General features: G+C 38.2%; 1 protein-coding gene across 1 annotated transcript in view; it reads right to left on the bottom strand.

The window, feature by feature from the left end:
• The window catches only part of LOC132549874 (serum paraoxonase/arylesterase 1-like), a gene marked incomplete at its 3' end in the record, with an annotated part of 9,795 nt that extends 1,133 nt beyond the window's left edge, over positions 1-8,662 (bottom strand). The window contains exons 1-3 of the mRNA XM_060213842.1: positions 8,654-8,662; positions 7,414-7,564; positions 6-129 (exon numbers count right to left, since the gene is read on the bottom strand). Of these exons, the coding sequence (XP_060069825.1) occupies positions 6-129; positions 7,414-7,564; positions 8,654-8,662 (284 nt within the window). The remainder of the gene's footprint in view (positions 1-5; positions 130-7,413; positions 7,565-8,653) is intronic.
• Positions 8,663-19,373: the final 10,711 nt, after the last annotated feature.

Raw genomic sequence — 19,373 nt, forward strand, 5'->3', positions numbered from 1 at the left:
CTTACATTCCCCGTAACTGGTTTGTCACTGATTTTTTATGCTCTAGAGATCTTGATTTCCGGTTGTACCGAAACACCTCCACTCGCTCCTGGCCAGGGAAATGGTTGATCACCATCAGAGTTATCTCTCCTGAATAACGACAATATTATTTTTTATTATTCCTGTGATTCTAGTTAACAGCATTTCCACAGTCAATGGCAAATTTCCAGAACTCTTCATTGAGAATTAACAGCATTTCCCCAGTCACTGGAAAATTTCCAGAACTCTTCATCGAAAGTTAACAGCATTTCCCCAGTCACTGGAAAATTTCCAGAACTCTTCATTGACTGTTAACAACATTTCCCCAGTCACTGGAAAAAAATTTCAAGTACATTTCTTGGAAAATTTGACTGTTAACAACATTTCCCCAGTCACTGGAAAATTTCCAGTACTCTTCATTGACAGTTAACAGCATTTCCCCAGTCACTGGAAAATTTCCAGAACTCTTCATCGACAGTTTAAAACATTTCCCAGTCACTGGAAAATTTCCACTCTTCATCGAAAGTTAACAGCATTTCCCAGTCACTGGAAAATTTCCAGAACTCTTCATCGAAAGTTAACAGCATTTCCCCAGTCACTGGAAAATTTCCAGAACTCTTCATCGAAAGTTAACAGCATTTCCCCAGTCACTGGAAAATTTCCAGTACTCTTCATTGACTGTTAACAACATTTCCCCAGTCACTGGAAAATTTCCAGTACTCTTCATTGACAGTTAACAACATTTCCCCAGTCACTGGAAAATTTCCAGTACTCTTCATTGACTGTTAACAACATTTCCCAGTCACTGGAAAATTTACTCGTCACGAAAGTTAACACATTTCCCAGTCACTGGAAAATTTCCAGAACTCTTCATCGAAAGTTAACAGCATTTCCCCAGTCACTGGAAAATTTCCAGAACTCTTCATCGAAAGTTAACAGCATTTCCCCAGTCACTGGAAAATTTCCAGAACTCTTCATCGAAAGTTAACAGCATTTCCCCAGTCACTGGAAAATTTCCAGTACTCTTTATTGACAGTTAACAACATTTCCCCAGTCACTGGAAAATTTCCAGTACTCTTTATTGACAGTTAACAACATTTCCCCAGTCACTCGAAAATTTCCAGAACTCTTCATCGAAAGTTAACATTTCCCCAGTCACTGGAAAATTTCCAGAACTCTTCATTGACAGTTAACAGACAGTTAACAGCATTTCCCCAGTCACTGGAAAATTTCCAGAACTCTTCATCGAAAGTTAACAGCATTTCCCCAGTCACTGGAAAATTTCCAGAACTCTGGAAAATTTCATCGAAAGTTAACAGCATTTCCCCAGTCACTGGAAAATTTCCAGAACTCTTCATCGAAAGTTAACAGCATTTCCCCAGTCAATGGAAAATTTCCAGTACTCTTCATTGACAGTTTAAAACATTTCCCAGTCACTGGAAAATTTCCAGAACTCTTCATCGAAAGTTAACAGCATTTCCCCAGTCACTGGAAAATTTCCAGAACTCTTCATCGAAAGTTAACAACATTTCCCAGTCACTGGAAAATTTCCAGAACTCTTCATCGAAAGTTAACAGCATTTCCCAGTCAATGGAAAATTTCCAGAACACCTCATCGAAGTTAACACATTTCCCCAGTCACTGGAAAATTTAACATCGAAAGTTAACAGCATTTCCCCAGTCACTGGAAAATTTCCAGTACTCTTCATCGAAAGTTAACACCATTTCCCCAGTCACTGGAAAATTTCCAGAACTTGACAGTTTCATCACTGGAAAATTTCCAGAACTCTTAAAAGTTAAACATTTCCCCAGTCACTGGAAAATTTCATCGAAAGAAGCATTTCCCCAGTCACTGGAAAATTTCCAGAAATTGAAAGTTAACAGCATTTCCCCAGTCACTGGAAAATTTCCAGAACTCTTCATCACTGGACAAGTTAACAGCATTTCCCCAGTCACTGGAAAATTTCCAGAACTCTTCATTGAATGTTAACAGCATTTCCCCAGTCACTGGAAAATTTCCAGAAACTAACAGCATTTCACTGGAAAATTTACAGTTAACAGCATTTCCCCAGTCACTGGAAAATTTCCAGAACTCTTCATCGAAAGTTAACAGCATTTCCCCAGTCACTGGAAAATTTCCAGTACTCTTCATCGAAAGTTAACAACATTTCCCCAGTCACTGGAAAATTTCCAGTACTCTTCATTGACTGTTAACAGCATTTCCCCAGTCACTGGAAAATTTCCAGAACTCTTCATCGAAAGTTAACAACATTTCCCCAGTCACTGGAAAATTTCCAGTTAACAGCATTTCCCCAGTCACTGGACACTGGAAAATTTCCAGAACTCTTTAACAACATTTCCCCAGTCACTGGAAAATTTCCAGAACTCTTCATCGAAAGTTAACAGTTAACAGCATTTCCCCAGTCACTGGAAAATTTCCCCAGTCACTGGAAAATTTCCAGAACTCTTCATTGACAGTTAACAGCATTTCCCAGTCACTGGAAAATTTCCAGAACTCTTCATCGACAGTTAACAGCATTTCCCCAGTCACTGGAAAATTTCCAGAACTCTTCATTGAACAGTTAACAGCATTTCCCAGTCAGAAAATTTCCAGAACTCTTCCCCATCGAACATTTCCCAGCATTTCACTGGAAAATTTCCAGAACTCTTCATCGAAAGTTAACAGCATTTCCCCAGTCACTGGAAAATTTCCAGAACTCTTCATCGAAAGTTAACAGCATTTCCCCAGTCACTGGAAAATTTCCAGAACTCTTCATCGAAAGTTAACAGCATTTCCCAGTCACTGGAAAATTTTCATCGAAAGTTAACAGCATTTCCCCAGTCACTGGAAAATTTCCAGAACTCTTCATTGACATCGCAAAGTTAACAACATTTCCCAGTCACTGGAAAATTTCCAGAACTCTTCATTGAAAGTTAACAGCATTTCCCCAGTCACTGGAAAATTTCCAGTCACTGGAAAATTTCACTCTGACGAAAGTTAACAGCATTTCCCCAGTCACTGGAAAATTTCCAGAACTCTTCATTGACAGTGGAAGTTAACAACTGGAAAATTTCCCAGAAAGTCGAAAGTTAACAGCATTTCCCCAGTCACTGGAAAATTTCCAGAACTCTTCAATGACAGTTAACAGCATTTCCCCAGTCACTGGAAAATTTCCAGAACTCTTCATTGACATTTAACAGCATTTCCCCAGACACTCTAAAATTTCCATAACTCTTCATCGAAAGTTAACAACATTTCCCAGTCAGAAAATTTCACTGGAAAATTTCCCCAGTCACTGGAAAATTTCCAGAACTCTTCATCGAAAGTTAACAGCATTTCCCCAGTCACTGGAAAATTTCCAGAACTCTTCATTGACTGTTAACAGCATTTCCCCAGTCACTGGAAAATTTCCAGAACTCTTCATCGAAAGTTAACAGCATTTCCCCAGTCACTGGAAAATTTCCAGAACTCTTCATCGAAAGTTAACAGCATTTCCCCAGTCACTGGAAAATTTCCAGAACTCTTCATTGACAGTTAACAGCATTTCCCCAGACACTCGAAAATTTCCAGAACTCTTCATCGAAAGTTAACAACATTTCCCAGTCACTGGAAAATTTCCAGAACTCTTCATCGAAAGTTAACAGCATTTCCCCAGTCACTGGAAAATTTCCAGAACTCTTCATCGAAAGTTAACAGCATTTCCCCAGTCACTGGAAAATTTCCAGACCTCTTCATCGAAAGTTAACAGCATTTCCCCAGTCAATGGAAAATTTCCAGAACTCTTCATCGAAAGTTAACAGCATTTCCCCAGTCACTGGAAAATTTCCAGAACTCTTCATTGACTGTTAACAGCATTTCCCCAGTCACTGGAAAATTTCCAGAACTCTTCATTGACAGTTAACAGCATTTCCCCAGTCACTGGAAAATTTCCAGAACTCTTCATCGAAAGTTAACAGCATTTCCCCAGTCACTGGAAAATTTCCAGAACTCTTCATTGACAGTTAACAGCATTTCCCCAGTCACTGGAAAATTTCCAGAACTCTAAAACGACAGTTAACAGCATTTCCCCAGTCACTGGAAAATTTCCAGAACTCTTCATTGACAGTTAACAGCATTTCCCCAGTCACTGGAAAATTTCCAGAACTCTTCATTGACAGTTAACAGCATTTCCCCAGTCACTGGAAAATTTCCAGAACTCTTCATCGAAAGTTAACAGCATTTCCCCAGTCACTGGAAAATTTCCAGAACTCTTCAATGACAGTTAACAGCATTTCCCCAGTCACTGGAAAATTTCCAGAACTCTTCATTGAAAGTTAACAGCATTTCCCCAGTCACTGGAAAATTTCCAGAACTCTTCATCGAAAGTTAACAGCATTTCCCAGTCAATGGAAAATTTCCAGAACACCTCATCGAAAGTTAACAGCATTTCCCCAGTCACTGGAAAATTTCCAGTACTCTTCATCGAAAGTTAACAACATTTCCCCAGTCACTGGAAAATTTCCAGAACTCTTCATCGAAAGTTAACATTTCCCCAGTCACTGGAAAATTTCCAGAACTCTTCATTGACAGTTAACAGCATTTCCCCAGTCACTGGAAAATTTCCAGAACTCTTCATCGAAAGTTAACAGCATTTCCCCAGTCACTGGAAAATTTCCAGTACTCTTCATTGACAGTTAACAACATTTCCCCTGTGTTAACTGCAAGTAGCACTTGTTCTCTACTCGGCTTCGACCGCTATAATCGTTGCTCCGATCTTATTTTCATTGGTTATCAATGATATGGAGTCCGAACTTATCAATATCAAATTGTCAGAGTTATCAATTACCGTTGCTAAACCTTTTTACAAAAATTTTTATACGGACGACACGATCTTGTTTTCTGAAGACGTAGTTGATCTGCAGAATATGCTTGATCACTTGTTTTTGTACGCTGAACATTGGAATTAAAAAGCTTGGTCTAGTGTTCAACTCTGATGGTTTTTTACCTTAGCATTAGATAACATTGTGACCAAAGGCAGAATAGCTTGTTTTTATACAATAGAAAATTCAGAAACTTTGTGTTAAACTGTGGAACAAAGTTGTCATTATTCGACACTTATATTACTTGTTTGCTTAAATATGCTTCCGAAATCTGGGGATCCAGTCCTGAAACCCAAATTGAAAAAGTGCATTTGCAGTTTGTGAAGGAAGTTCTTGGAGTTCAAAAGATTTGTAAATAATTCTATGGTTTACTTTGAATTAGGCCGATTTCCTTTACAATTAAAATGTAAAATATCAATTATAAAGTATTGGTTAAAGCTACTGAGTAGTAATAAATTGCATTTTGAGATCTTGTTACGAGGAGCTTGTCGAATAAAATTAAAATAGAAGTGATTCTAAAATTAATTGTGTTTACCAAGTGAAACAGGAATTATGTAGAACAGATTTTTATGGTGTTTGTTTGAATTCGTTCTTATTTATTGAAAAAACAATTGTTCTTATATATCCACCGTGTGAAAGATTATTTTTATTCATGAGGCAAGAAACATTCTAGAAAATTCTGTCAAATATCGTTTGTATAGATACAGTGTTGATCATTACGATGTGCTGTTTTACCTCACCAAATACAAATATCCTCAGTAAGTATTGGTTACAGTCCCATACATTAAGTATAGGGCAGATCTAACGGTATCTCCAGAGCCCAAAGGTATTGTCCTCTTTGTAATAGTAAGGACATCGAGGATGAAACTCATTTCATATCATTATGTCCAGTTTACTAAGAGCTCAGAATCAATTATATTAAACCCTATTATTTCCGTCGTCCGTCTGTCTTTAAATTAATGCAACTATTGTTCTGAAAAATTGTGAAGAGTTGAGAAATATCTGTAAACATTTAATTCAAGCTATTTCTGAAATAATGTCTCTTCTTAACATTTAATCAAATGGTATATTTTCTAGCTTAATGCTACTGGCAATCACTGCATATTTCCATTGGTACATGTATGTTGATGATGTTGCAATGTTCTCCGCCATCTTGCTGTAGTGAAAGGTAATATTTATATATATAATCATTTTGTATTCCCATATGCTATTTGCATTTGGATTAAAGGAATTAAATTGAACAACAACAAAAACAACAACAACAACAAAAATAAACATAAAAGAGACCAAACAAAGAAATAAAAAGCAAATCTGTAAACCCACAAACACATGTATTGACGTCACAGAGAGTTGTGTATACCTGTAAACCCACAAACACATGTATTGACGTCACAGAGAGGTGTGTATATCTGTAAACCCACAAACACGTGTATTGACGTCACAGAGAGGTGTGTATACCTGTAAACCCACAAACACGTGTATTGACGTCACAGAGAGGTGTATATACCTGTAAACCCACAAACACGTGTATTGACGTCACAGAGAGGTGTGTATATCTGTAAACCCACAAACACGTGTATTGACGTCACAGAGAGGTGTGTATATCTGTAAACCCTCAAACACGTGTATTGACGTCACAGAGAGGTGTGTATATCTGTAAACCCACAAACACGTGTATTGACGTCACAGAGAGGTGTGTATACCTGTAAACCCACAAACACGTGTATTGACGTCACAGAGAGGTGTGTATACCTGTAAACCCACAAACACGTGTATTGACGTCACAGAGAGGTGTGTATATCTGTAAACCCTCAGAGAAACACGTGTATTGACGTCACAGAGAGGTGTGTATATCTGTAAACCCACAAACACGTGTATTGACGTCACAGAGAGGTGTGTATATCTGTAAACCCACAAACACGTGTATTGACGTCACAGAGAGGTGTGTATATCTGTAAACCCTCAAACACGTGTATTGACGTCACAGAGAGGTGTGTATATCTGTAAACCCACAAACACGTGTATTGACGTCACAGAGAGGTGTGTATATCTGTAAACCCACAAACACGTGTATTGACGTCACAGAGAGGTGTGTATATCTGTAAACCCACAAACACGTGTATTGACGTCACAGAGAGGTGTGTATATCTGTAAACCCACAAACACGTGTATTGACGTCACAGAGAGGTGTGTATATCTGTAAACCCACAAACACGTGTATTGACGTCACAGAGAGGTGTGTATATCTGTAAACCCACAAACACGTGTATTGACGTCACAGAGAGGTGTATATCTGTAAACCCACAAACACGTGTATTGACGTCACAGAGAGGTGTGTATATCTGTAAACCCACAAACACGTGTATTGACGTCACAGAGAGGTGTTTATACCTGTAAACCTACAAACACGTGTATTGATGTCAGAGAGGTGTGTATACCTGTAAACCCACAAACACGTGTATTGACGTCACAGAGAGATGTAAATACCTGCAAACCCACAAAAACATGTAGTGACGTCACAGAGAGGTGTGTATACGTGTGTGTGGGTTAGTCCAAGAGCTCAGGCCGTGGGGGTTAAAATTATCCCTGTCTAAACTGGCCCCTGTAATCTGTGCCTCTGTAACTGTTGGTGAAGGGTCATTCATATCCAACATCAGAATACGGCCACGCTTATCGGGATAATACCCCTGTTAAATAAATATATACATGTTTAAATAGAATGAAAAAGTATTTCCTGGCACTGCTACCTAAAGCGCCTGCACATACACATACATCGTGGCAGATTAGCCGTATTTACAAAAATGTAATAAGCCTGTTTTAGATTTTGGTGTGTCAATTTTCCATTTCCAGATAGTAACAAGGCTCCTTCCCAAACCTTCGACATTTTTATGTCGCATACTCTAGAGCTTGATCTCAACACCACGACTTTCGTGAAAGATGTATATCGTTGCCAGATCGATTTCACAGGTCTTATTCTGCTCTGTGTATCATCATTAAAGTTATTGGTTGATATCTTGCCCATGGATACGGCGAGTACACATTTTCTCATTATAAGATAAAACAATTGAAGTGTAACTGGATAGTTCATAAAACATACGTACAGACGATATAAATGTCACACCGCTAGGTAGTATGGTTAGATCTTCGGATCCGCCATCTGAAATACATAGATATTTTGATAAATTCTTCTCACTTTATATGTGCACAGTAACTAGATTAAGGTCAAGGAAGATAGAAATAAACCTTACAGGAGGAAACATTCAAAGTAGATTTTAATTATAATCGTTTATTATTACGACGAGACAAGGGCTCCCTACAGAGAAAAGTGTTTGCTGGTGATGTACCATGAACTTCGTGTAAGGTGTATACTGTAACACAACGCAGACGACACTACAAGCGTTTTACATGTAGTATTCTATCTAGATATATGACAACTTGTAAGGGGTGGTTGTGAAGTTTGTCTTTACATTTTCTTCTTTTTGTGTGTGTTTATGACATTACATTTGTCAGACTTACCTACGCCTTCTAGAGACGCACATGGACCAGGGGGGCGTACCACGTGACTTAACTGCGCTTTCTAGAAATACACATGGACCAGGGAGGCTTACCACGTGACTTACCTGCGCTTTCTAGAAATACACATGGACCAGGGAGGCTTACCACGTGACTTACCTGCGCCTTCTACAGAAAAACATGGACCAGGGGCGCGTATCACGTGACTTACCTGCGCCTTCTAGAGACACACATGGACCAGGGGCGCGCACCACGTGACTTACCTGCGCCATCTAGGGACACACATGGACCAGGACCATGTCGAGCAATTACATCATACCTGTCGTAGTGCATGAGGAAACTAAAAACAAACAAACAAACAAACAAGGATCGTTTACATAACCATACAAAACATTAGCATCAACAGAATGTTTATCTCTTGAAAAGCAAAAGAAAACGAATACGGTTATAACAAAGAAACGACGCTATCTTATATTTATACATAACAAAAAAAAGAGAGGCGTCTTCATGTAATGTAACCAGTAAGTTCTATATCAGGGTTGTTTATAAACAAATGGTACAGTATTGAAATTCTGTCTCTTTCAAACACCCACATGCTTCTAATTCCAGTAAAATAATGGACCTCAGACGATTCACATTTGCATTGAATTATAAAGTAAACTTTATACAATTGTCCTTGTGATAAGATAATCTAATTTAGTCAATATATACTCGGAATAGTTATTATATAGAAGTAACGGCCAATGACAAGGAAATATAAAAAAGAGGTATATATCATATCAGAATACGTGTATGTCTGGGATCGTGTATGTCTGTGATCATATCAGAGTACGTGTATGTCTGTGATCATATCCGGCTACGTGTATGTCTGGGATCGTGTATGTCTGTGATCATATCAGACTACGTGTATGTCTGGGATCATATCAGACTACGTGTATGTCTGGGATCATATCCGGCTACGTGTATGTCTGGGATCATATCAGACTACGTGTATGTCTGGGATCGTGTATGTCTGTGATCATATCAGACTACGTGTATGTCTGGGATCATATCAGACTACGTGTATGTCTGGGATCATATCCGGCTACATGTATGTCTGGGATCATATCAGACTACGTGTATGTCTGTGATCATATCAGATTACGTGTATCTCTGGGACTCTGGGATCATATCAGACTACGTGTATGTCTGTGATCATATCAAACTACGTGTATGTCTGTGATCATATCAGACTACGTGTATGTCTGTGATCATATCAGACTACGTGTATGTCTGTGATCATACCAGACTACGTGTGTGTCTGTGATCATATCAGACTACGTGTGTGTCTGGGATCATATCAGATTACGTGTATCTCTGGGACTCTGTGATCATATCAGACTACGTGTATGTCTGGGATCACATCAGACTACGTGTATGTCTGTGATCATATCAGACTACGTGTATGTCTGTGATCATATCAGACTACGTGTATGTCTGTGATCATATCAGACTACGTGTATATCTGGGATCATATCAGACTACGTGTATGTCTGTGATCATATCAGACTACGTGTATGTCTGTGATCATACCAGACTACGTGTATGTCTGTGATCATATCAGACTACGTGTATGTCTGTGATCATACCAGAATACGTGTATGTCTAGGACTCTGTGATGATATCAGACTACGTGTACGTCTGGGATCATATCAGACTACGTGTATGTCTGTGATCATATCAGACTACGTGTATGTCTGGGATCATATCAGACTACGTGTATGTCTGGGATCATATCAGACTACGTGTATGTCTGGGATCGTGTATGTCTGTGATCATATCAGACTACATGTATGTCTGGGATCATATCAGACTACGTGTATGTCTGGGATCGTGTATGTCTGTGATCATATCAGACTACGTGTATGTCTGTGATCATATTAGACTACGTGTATGTCTGGGATCATATCAGACTACGTGTATGTCTGGGATCATATCCGGCTACGTGTATGTCTGGGATCATATCAGACTACGTTTATGTCTGTGATCATATCAGATTACGTGTATCTCTGGGACTCTGTGATCATATCAGACTACGTGTATGTCTGTGATCATATCAAACTACGTGTATGTCTGTGATCATATCAGACTACGTGTATGTCTGTGATCATACCAGACTACGTGTGTGTCTGTGATCATATCAGACTACGTGTGTGTCTGGGATCATATCAGATTACGTGTATCTCTGGGACTCTGTGATCATATCAGACTACGTGTATGTCTGGAATCATATCAGACTACGTGTATGTCTGGGATCATATCAGACTACGTGTATGTCTAGGACTCTGTGATCATATCAGACTACGTGTATGTCTGGGATCATATGAGACTACGTGTGTGTCTAGTATCATATCAGACTACGTGTATGTCTGTGATCATATCAGACTACGTGTATGTCTGGGATCATATCAGACTACGTGTATGTCTGGGATCATATCCGGCTACGTGTATGTCTGGGATCATATCCGGCTACGTGTATGTCTGGGATCATATCAGACTACGTGTATGTCTGTGATCATATCAGATTACGTGTATCTCTGGGACTCTGTGATCATATCAGACTACGTGTATGTCTGTGATCATATCAAACTACGTGTATGTCTGTGATCATATCAGATTACGTGTATGTCTGGGATCATATCAGACTACGTGTATGTCTGTGATCATATCAGACTACGTGTATGTCTGTGATCATACCAGACTACGTGTGTGTCTGTGATCATATCAGACTACGTGTGTGTCTGGGATCATATCAGATTACGTGTATCTCTGGGACTCTGTGATCATATCAGACTACGTGTATGTCTGGGATCACATCAGACTACGTGTATGTCTGTGATCATATCAGACTACGTGTATGTCTGTGATCATATCAGACTACGTGTATGTCTGTGATCATATCAGACTACGTGTGTGTCTGTGATCATATCAGACTACGTGTATTTCTGGGGTCACATCAGATTGCGTGTAAGTCTGTGATCATACCAGACTACGTGTATGTCTGTGATCATACCAGACTACGTGTATGTCTGTGATCATATCAGACTACGTGTATGTCAGGGAATCTGTGATCATATCAGACTACGTGTATGTCTGGGATCATATCAGACTACGTGTATGTCTGGGATCATATCCGGCTACGTGTATGTCTGTGATCATATCAGACTACGTGTGTGTCTGGGATCATATCAGATTACGTGTATCTCTGGGACTCTGTGATCATATCAGACTACGTGTATGTCTGGGATCACATCAGACTACGTGTATGTCTGTGATCATATCAGACTACGTGTATGTCTGTGATCATGTCAGACTACGTGTATGTCTGTGATCATGTCAGACTACGTGTATGTCTGTGATCATATAAGACTACGTGTGTGTCTGTGATCATACCAGACTACGTGTATGTCTGTGATCATACCAGACTACGTGTGTGTCTGTGATCATATCAGACTACGTGTGTGTCTGGGATCATATCAGACTACGTGTATGTCTGTGATCATACCAGACTACGTGTATGTCTGTGATCATATCAGACTACGTGTATGTCTGAGATCATATCAGACTACGTGTATGTCTGTGATCATGTCAGACTACGTGTATGTCTGTGATCATGTCAGACTACGTGTATGTCTGTGATCATATAAGACTACGTGTGTGTCTGTGATCATACCAGACTACGTGTATGTCTGGGATCATATCAGACTACGTGTATGTCTGTGATCATATAAGACTACGTGTATGTCTGTGATGATAATAGACTATGTGTATGTCTGTGATCATATCAGACTACGTGTGTGTCTGGGATCATATCAGACTACGTGTATGTCTGGAATCATATCAGACTACGTGTATGTCTGGGATCATATCAGACTACGTGTATGTCTAGGACTCTGTGATCATATCAGACTACGTGTACCTCTGGGATCATATGAGACTACATGTGTGTCTAGTATCATATCAGACTACGTGTGTGTCTGGGATCATATCAGACTACGTGTATGTCTGGGATCATATCAGACTATGTGTATGTCTGGCATCATACCAGACTACGTGTATGTCTGTGATCATACCAGACTACGTGTGTGTCTGTGATCATATCAGACTACGTGTGTGTCTGAGATCATATCAGACTACGTGTATGTCTGTGATAATACCAGACTACGTGTATGTCTGTGATAATACCAGACTATGTGTATGTCTGTGATCATATCAGACTACGTGTGTATCTGTGATCATATCAGACTACGTGTATGTCTCTGATCATACCAGACTACTTGTATGTCTGTGATCATATCAGACTACGTGTATGTCTGAGATCATATCAGACTACGTGTATGTCTGTGATCATATAAGACTACGTGTATGTCTGTGATCATAATAGACTATGTGTATGTCTGTGATCATATCAGACTACGTGTGTGTCTGGGATCATATCAGACTACGTGTATGTCTGGAATCATATCAGACTACGTGTATGTCTGGGATCATATCAGACTACGTGTATGTCTAGGACTCTGTGATCATATCAGACTACGTGTATTTCTGGGATCATATGAGACTACGTGTGTGTCTAGTATCATATCAGACTACGTGTATGTCTGGGATCATATCAGACTACGTGTACGTCTAGGATCATATCAGACTACGTGTATGTCTGGGACTCTGTGATCATATCAGACTACGTGTACATCTGGGATCATATCAGACTACGTGTATGTCTGGACTCGGTGATGATATCAGACTACGTGTATGTCTGGGACTCGGTGATGATATCAGACTACGTGTATTTCTGGGATCATATGAGACTACATGTGTGTCTAGTATCATATCAGACTACGTGTGTGTCTGGGATCATATCAGACTACGTGTGTGTCTGTGATCATACCAGACTACGTATATGTCTGTGATCATATCAGACTACGTGTATGTCTGTGATTATATCAGACTACGTGAATGTCTCGTACTCGGTGATAAAGATACGTACTAGAATCTGACAAGATGTTTTGCAATCACTGATAGAACTCCAGTGATGATGACAGTCCTCAGTATCACCGTCCACTGCATTGTAGTGTTTTGTGACACAACCGCTTGGCCTTCTGTGTGTAGTCTTTATAACTGCACTTCACCTCCTATATATCAAACATAGTTAAAAAGGAATGTTAGATCAAAACAAATATTTTATCATCATAGCAAAATAACAAGTAATTAACTGAAATGAACTCTTGTATCAGCTAACAAAAGGCGTCAGACTGTCTACCTGGAATGATGTTCTTGGGGACTATCGTCAGAAGAAACAAGAAATGTTGTCACTCTTATCTTCGGAAACCACGCTTAGTACTATCGGGGGTTTACTGCTTGGGGTTGACCTACTGTTCAAATTATATCACGTTTAGTGCAAACAGAAGATAACAATATCGTAAATAATTTTAATGGCAGAATTCACAATAAATGTGTTTTCTTTTAGGAGCTTTTGTTCGATTTCTAGTGTGCACTTTAACATTTACATGAGGAAAGAAGACAAACGTTTTTTCTTGGTTGGAAACAGCTTGTTTATAAAATATACACACCATTTACTACCTTTGGGTTAGATTTTACTTGAGAAAGAAATTTTATGTTTTCGACGTCCATAAAGTCAAAATAACATCTGGACGGAAACTAGATTAATGATGATCGTATCCAGTACACTAACATGGTAAAAGAGGGTGTCACTTTATCTAGTCTCAGCCATACAGCATGGGGCATTAGGGGGAGTAAATATCCTTCACAGATAGTTTGGTAGAACATTTTCAAATACAAGGGATTATTGTCAGGTTGACACCATCTACAAATAAGTGGTATGGCTATAGGCCTCAAGTTGGCAACATCACACATCAACGTACGAGGGTTACTAGCAGCAGTCCTCTCCAAACCACCCAGCTGGTTTATATCAATGGATTACTCTATGCTATTTATTATTGAAATCAACATTTGGGAGTGTGGGTAAATAGTTGTTTACTTTTATATTTAATCCCGCAACACCTTCTATATAGTGTTAACTATAAACAAGTAAGTGAATATATCAACTCAGATCTATATTTTTACATAATGTAAATTATTTGTTGTGATTGTATGTCTGAGCCACATCAGTTGGTGTCTTTCCTGATAAAGAAATGGACTTGGAGGAGGAGGAGGAGGAGGAGGAGGAGGAGGAGGTGGTGGTGGTGGTGGTGGATGAGTGGAGGAGGAGGAGGAGGTGGTGGTGGTGGTGTATGAGAGGAGGAGGAGGAGGAGGAGGAGGAAGAGGATGATGTGGTGGTGGTGGATGAGAGGAGGATGTGGTGGTGGTGGTGGTGGTGGATGAGAGGAGGATGAGGAGGAGGTGGTGGTGGTGGTGGTGGATGAGAGGAGGAGGAGGTGGTGGTGGTATATGAGAGGAGGATGTGGTGGTGGTGGTGGTGTAAGAAAGGAGGAGGAGGAAGAGGAGGAGAAGGAGGAGGTGGTGGTGGATGAGATGAGGAGGAGGAAGAGGAGGATGTTGTGGTGGTGGTGGTGGATGAGAGGAGGAGGTGGTGGTGGTGGTGGTGGATAAAAGGAGGAGGAGGAGGAGGAGGAGGAGGAGGAAGAGGAGGTGGTGGTGGATGAGAGGAGGATGTGGTGGTGGTGGTGTATGAGAGGTGTAGGAGGAGGAGGAAGAAGAGGAGGAGGAGGTGGTGGTGGTGAATGAGAGGAGGAGGGACGTTTTCCATTTTCTAGATTCCACTATCTTTTTTTATGTTCCCCGAAGGGAGAGCATATAGTCGCCACTTTGTCCGTCCGTCCGTTATAATTTTGTCCGGAGCATAACACAAAAACCAGAAGAGGTATGAACATAAAACTTCATTGGTAGATAGTTAACAGAAAGGAGAAGTGCAGTGCACTAGAACCATCACTATCGTTTTTAATAATTTAGGAGTTATTGCCCGTTGTTATTTATTAGAGTTTAGTGTTGTCTGGAGCGTTACAGTAAAAACTATAAGAGGTATCAACATAAAACTTCATGGGTTGATCGACCTTAACAAGTAGGAGGGCCGTGCACAAGAATTCTAACTCTTTTATTGCACATTAGTATTTTTTTTTTTTTTTTTGTAATTTATCATTTTATTCAATACAATGAGTTGATACAGAGAGGGAATATACAATGAAACAGCCTATTGCTCATCCATGCAAGCCCACACACACCTTTGCACACATGACAGCTCTTATAGTAGCTATTGTTTGTATATCTCAAGCAAGACATGCTCATACACACAACAATCAAAAACAACTATATACTGTATGCATACACACACATAAACAAACTGTTTCATACACAATCACTATTCATTCTCCCTTGCATATACACACATACATATTTATCTATAAACAAGTTGTTTCATCCACAGTCACTTTTCATTCTCTTTTGCATCAGAGACATACATAACACACATATGTCTCTGCTTGCATGTACACACACACATGTTTCTGTATAAACAAATTGTTTCATACATAGTCACTATTAATTCTCCCTTGCAGATACACACATACATATTTATGTAAAGACAAATTGTTTCATACATACTCTCACCCATCAACACATACACCCTCACACATACCCTCGCACACAGACAGACATACACTCAGACAGACAGACAGACCTGGCCAGACCAGGCCAGACTAGACCATACCAAACCAGACCAGACTGATAAACAATATATTTGCCTATAGTCGTAGGAATGTATACATATAAAATAAGATAATATTGAGCTTGTTACTTAGGCCTGTGCTTCTTCGCGGATAAAAAATAAAAAACAAAAAAGAAACAGCTTCATTCAGGTGCAGCCTGATCAATTTAACTTCGACCGAGCTATCAACAAGATGTAGTCAGCATGGAAGTGCTTACACACTCATTGTATTTTTTTTTTTTTAAGTTTTTCAAAAGGAAGAAGAAAAAGAAAGAGAGAGAGAAAAGACTATATACATAAGTAACAACAGGATATTTAGTGGTTGGGATGGCAAGCAACAACTAATGAAAAAAAAAGTTCTGTTTTAATTATATATATTTTCATGTTTTTTTTGTGTGTGCAGGGCTACTACGGGTTATTTATTGGATGCTAAGGAGCTGCAGGTGTGACTTGAATAAACTGCTGTCAAATATGGATTTTTGCCACTGATGCTATGAGTTACAACTTGATAAGACCATCCCATTTTCTTCATTCGTTTTCAAATTTTGTCTTTGCTTTATCATCTTTACCATTTGTTATGCATTTTTGAACTGTATAAGTGTCCTTTATTATATTTATTAATGCATTTAGACTTAAAGAGCTATGAAGACATTTTGTTTGGTATACATACTGTTTTATTAATAAAATAATTTTATTATCAACTCGGTTGCTGGGTAAGAATTTATCAAAAATAATTCCAAAAAGAAAAGATTTCTTGTTAAAAGAAAAGGGAATATAAAGAATATTTAACAATGATTCAAAGCTTTGCAATAGTTTTTGTACTTCTTGACATTCCCACATTATATGGATAATAGTTTCAGGTTCTGAGTTACAGAATGTACAGAGAGGGGAGATAACTGTTCTGATTTTAAACAAAAAAACATTAGTAGTCAGAATGTGGTGAATAACTCTGTATTGGAACCACATAAGTTTTGTATTAGTGGTGACTTTAAATGGCATCTTGTAATAGTTCTCCCATGTTTGTTTGTCAATGTCTTCAAATAATGTATTCCATTTTCTGGTTCCTGATGAAATCAGTTTAGACTTAATTAATGCTTCATAGAAAATTTTTGAGCCTTTACTGTCTTTAAGAAAAGGATCTAAATTAGCAGGAATGTAAGGATAAGATAGTGTGGGTAAAGGAAAATGTGTATTGTGGGAAGAAATAAATTTCTTCACTGAGGACAGAAGACTCTGATATTTCAGGAAGTTTGTATTTACTTTATATTTTTTAATAAATTCACCAAATGAGCAGAAAACTCCAGTGTTTGTGTCTTTAACTAAATCATTAATTACAAAAATATTTTTGCTATAAAATTCCTTATAAAACACTGATAAACCAGCTATCTTTATCTCTTTATTGTACCACAAAGGTGTTTTTAGTATCTGTTCTTGATGAATATTAATCTAGTATTTACTATTAAAGAGATGAAATATTTTGAAAACGTCTTTCCAAAAATTATTTCAACAATTCTTACTACAATTCTCAATGTACTCGCTCCCACAATTGGCAAAAAGACCCATATTAATGTAAGATTTCACAATATACTGCCATTTAGCCGTGGTTTGGAAAAGTCTTCTTATCCAAGTTAACTTTAAGGAATTTCAAAAGGCTAAAACATCAACCATTTTCAAACCTCCATTTACATAATTCTGCACAATTATCTCCCTTTTAATTTTATCAGGTCCCCCATTCCATAGATATTCAAAAAACATAGAATTAAGTTTAGCAAAAAAGGCATTATCAGGATTAGGTAAAGAAATGAAAAGATGAGTAAACTGTGATATAAGTAGCGACTTAATTATATTAATTATTCCAATCGGAGTCAATGACCTTCTCTTCCATGTAGTTAGCAATGATTTTAGTTTTATTAATTTTTTGTCAAAATTAAGTTTTGGTATCTCGTGGGGATTCACACTAAATTCTATCCCTTATAAGGTAAATTTTCTCCTACCCCACTGCAAATTGTATTCTGATAAAAAACTGTCATCACTAAATTTTTTATTCCCAATCCATATAACCTGGGTCTTATCAACATTTACTTTTAAACCTGAAAACTTTGCAAATATATTTAGCTCTTTAATTGATTCTTTTAGCGAGTATTTTGATCCATCAAGTATTAGTGAAGTATCATCTGCGTATTATGATAATAGAAGTGGACAATTTTCAATTTCAATCCCCTTAATGTTAAATTTTTTCCTAATTCTAATTGCCAAAATCTCTGCACAAAGTATAAATAGATATGGTGCGATTGGGTCCCCCTGTCTGCAGCCCCTCTCGATATTGAAGAAGGAGGAAAAATTACCCCCCTGATTTACAGCTGATTGAGCATTTTTGTGTAACGTGTTAAACCAATTAATTATACTATTACCAAAACCAAAGAAAATAAGAACTTTTTCAATGAATGACCAAGATATTGAGTCAAACGCTTTTGCAAAATCTATCATGAGCAACATGCCAGGTAAATCATGCTCCTCTGTGTATTTCATAATGTCATATATTAGTCTAGTATTGATGCCTATGTATCTACCAGAAAGGAAGCCAGGTTGATCGTCATTAATTAATCCGAACCAGGGCTTTTGTTGTTTTTCATTAGTTTTAAAGTATTCCCAGCTTCTTTATAAGTTATCTCCCCTTCTATTCCCTCTTTTAAAATCATCTATTTTAACAGATATTCTAGGAGAAGAGTGGTCTGATCTGTACCCTAGGTCTATGCTAGATGAATTGATACTTGACAATAAATTTTCTGAAACAAGAAAAAAATCTAAACGCGCCTGTTTGACTGGATTCTTCCTTCTCCATGAATATCTTCTGACATTACCATGTTGTTCCCTGAAAATATCAACTAGACCATAATTTTCAATAATTTCAAGTACTTTGTTCCTGGCCTTTTGATTATTTGCCTTTTTATAAGAATTGTCATAGTCAATTTCCGGTTTTAAAACAAGGTTAAAATCTCCGCACAAAATAACTTGGTCATTACTGTATTCATCCATTATATCAGAAGTATGACTATAAAAATCAGGGCAGTCTTGATTAGGACCATAGATACAGATAAGAGTAATATGTTTACTTTCAATTTCAATGTCTAGGGCTAAAAAATTACCATTAGGATCTTTCTTTTCCTTATAAATTTTGGATTCGAAATTATTATTTAAAAGAATTGCTACCCCACGAGAATTTCCCCTAAATGATGAAAAGAAACAGTCATATCCCCATTCA

This window comes from Ylistrum balloti, unplaced genomic scaffold (assembly GCF_031769215.1).
Source record: "Ylistrum balloti isolate Yb309-2 unplaced genomic scaffold, AGI_CSIRO_Ybal_v1 Utg370084, whole genome shotgun sequence".
NCBI classification, from domain to species: Eukaryota; Metazoa; Mollusca; class Bivalvia; order Pectinida; family Pectinidae; genus Ylistrum; species Ylistrum balloti.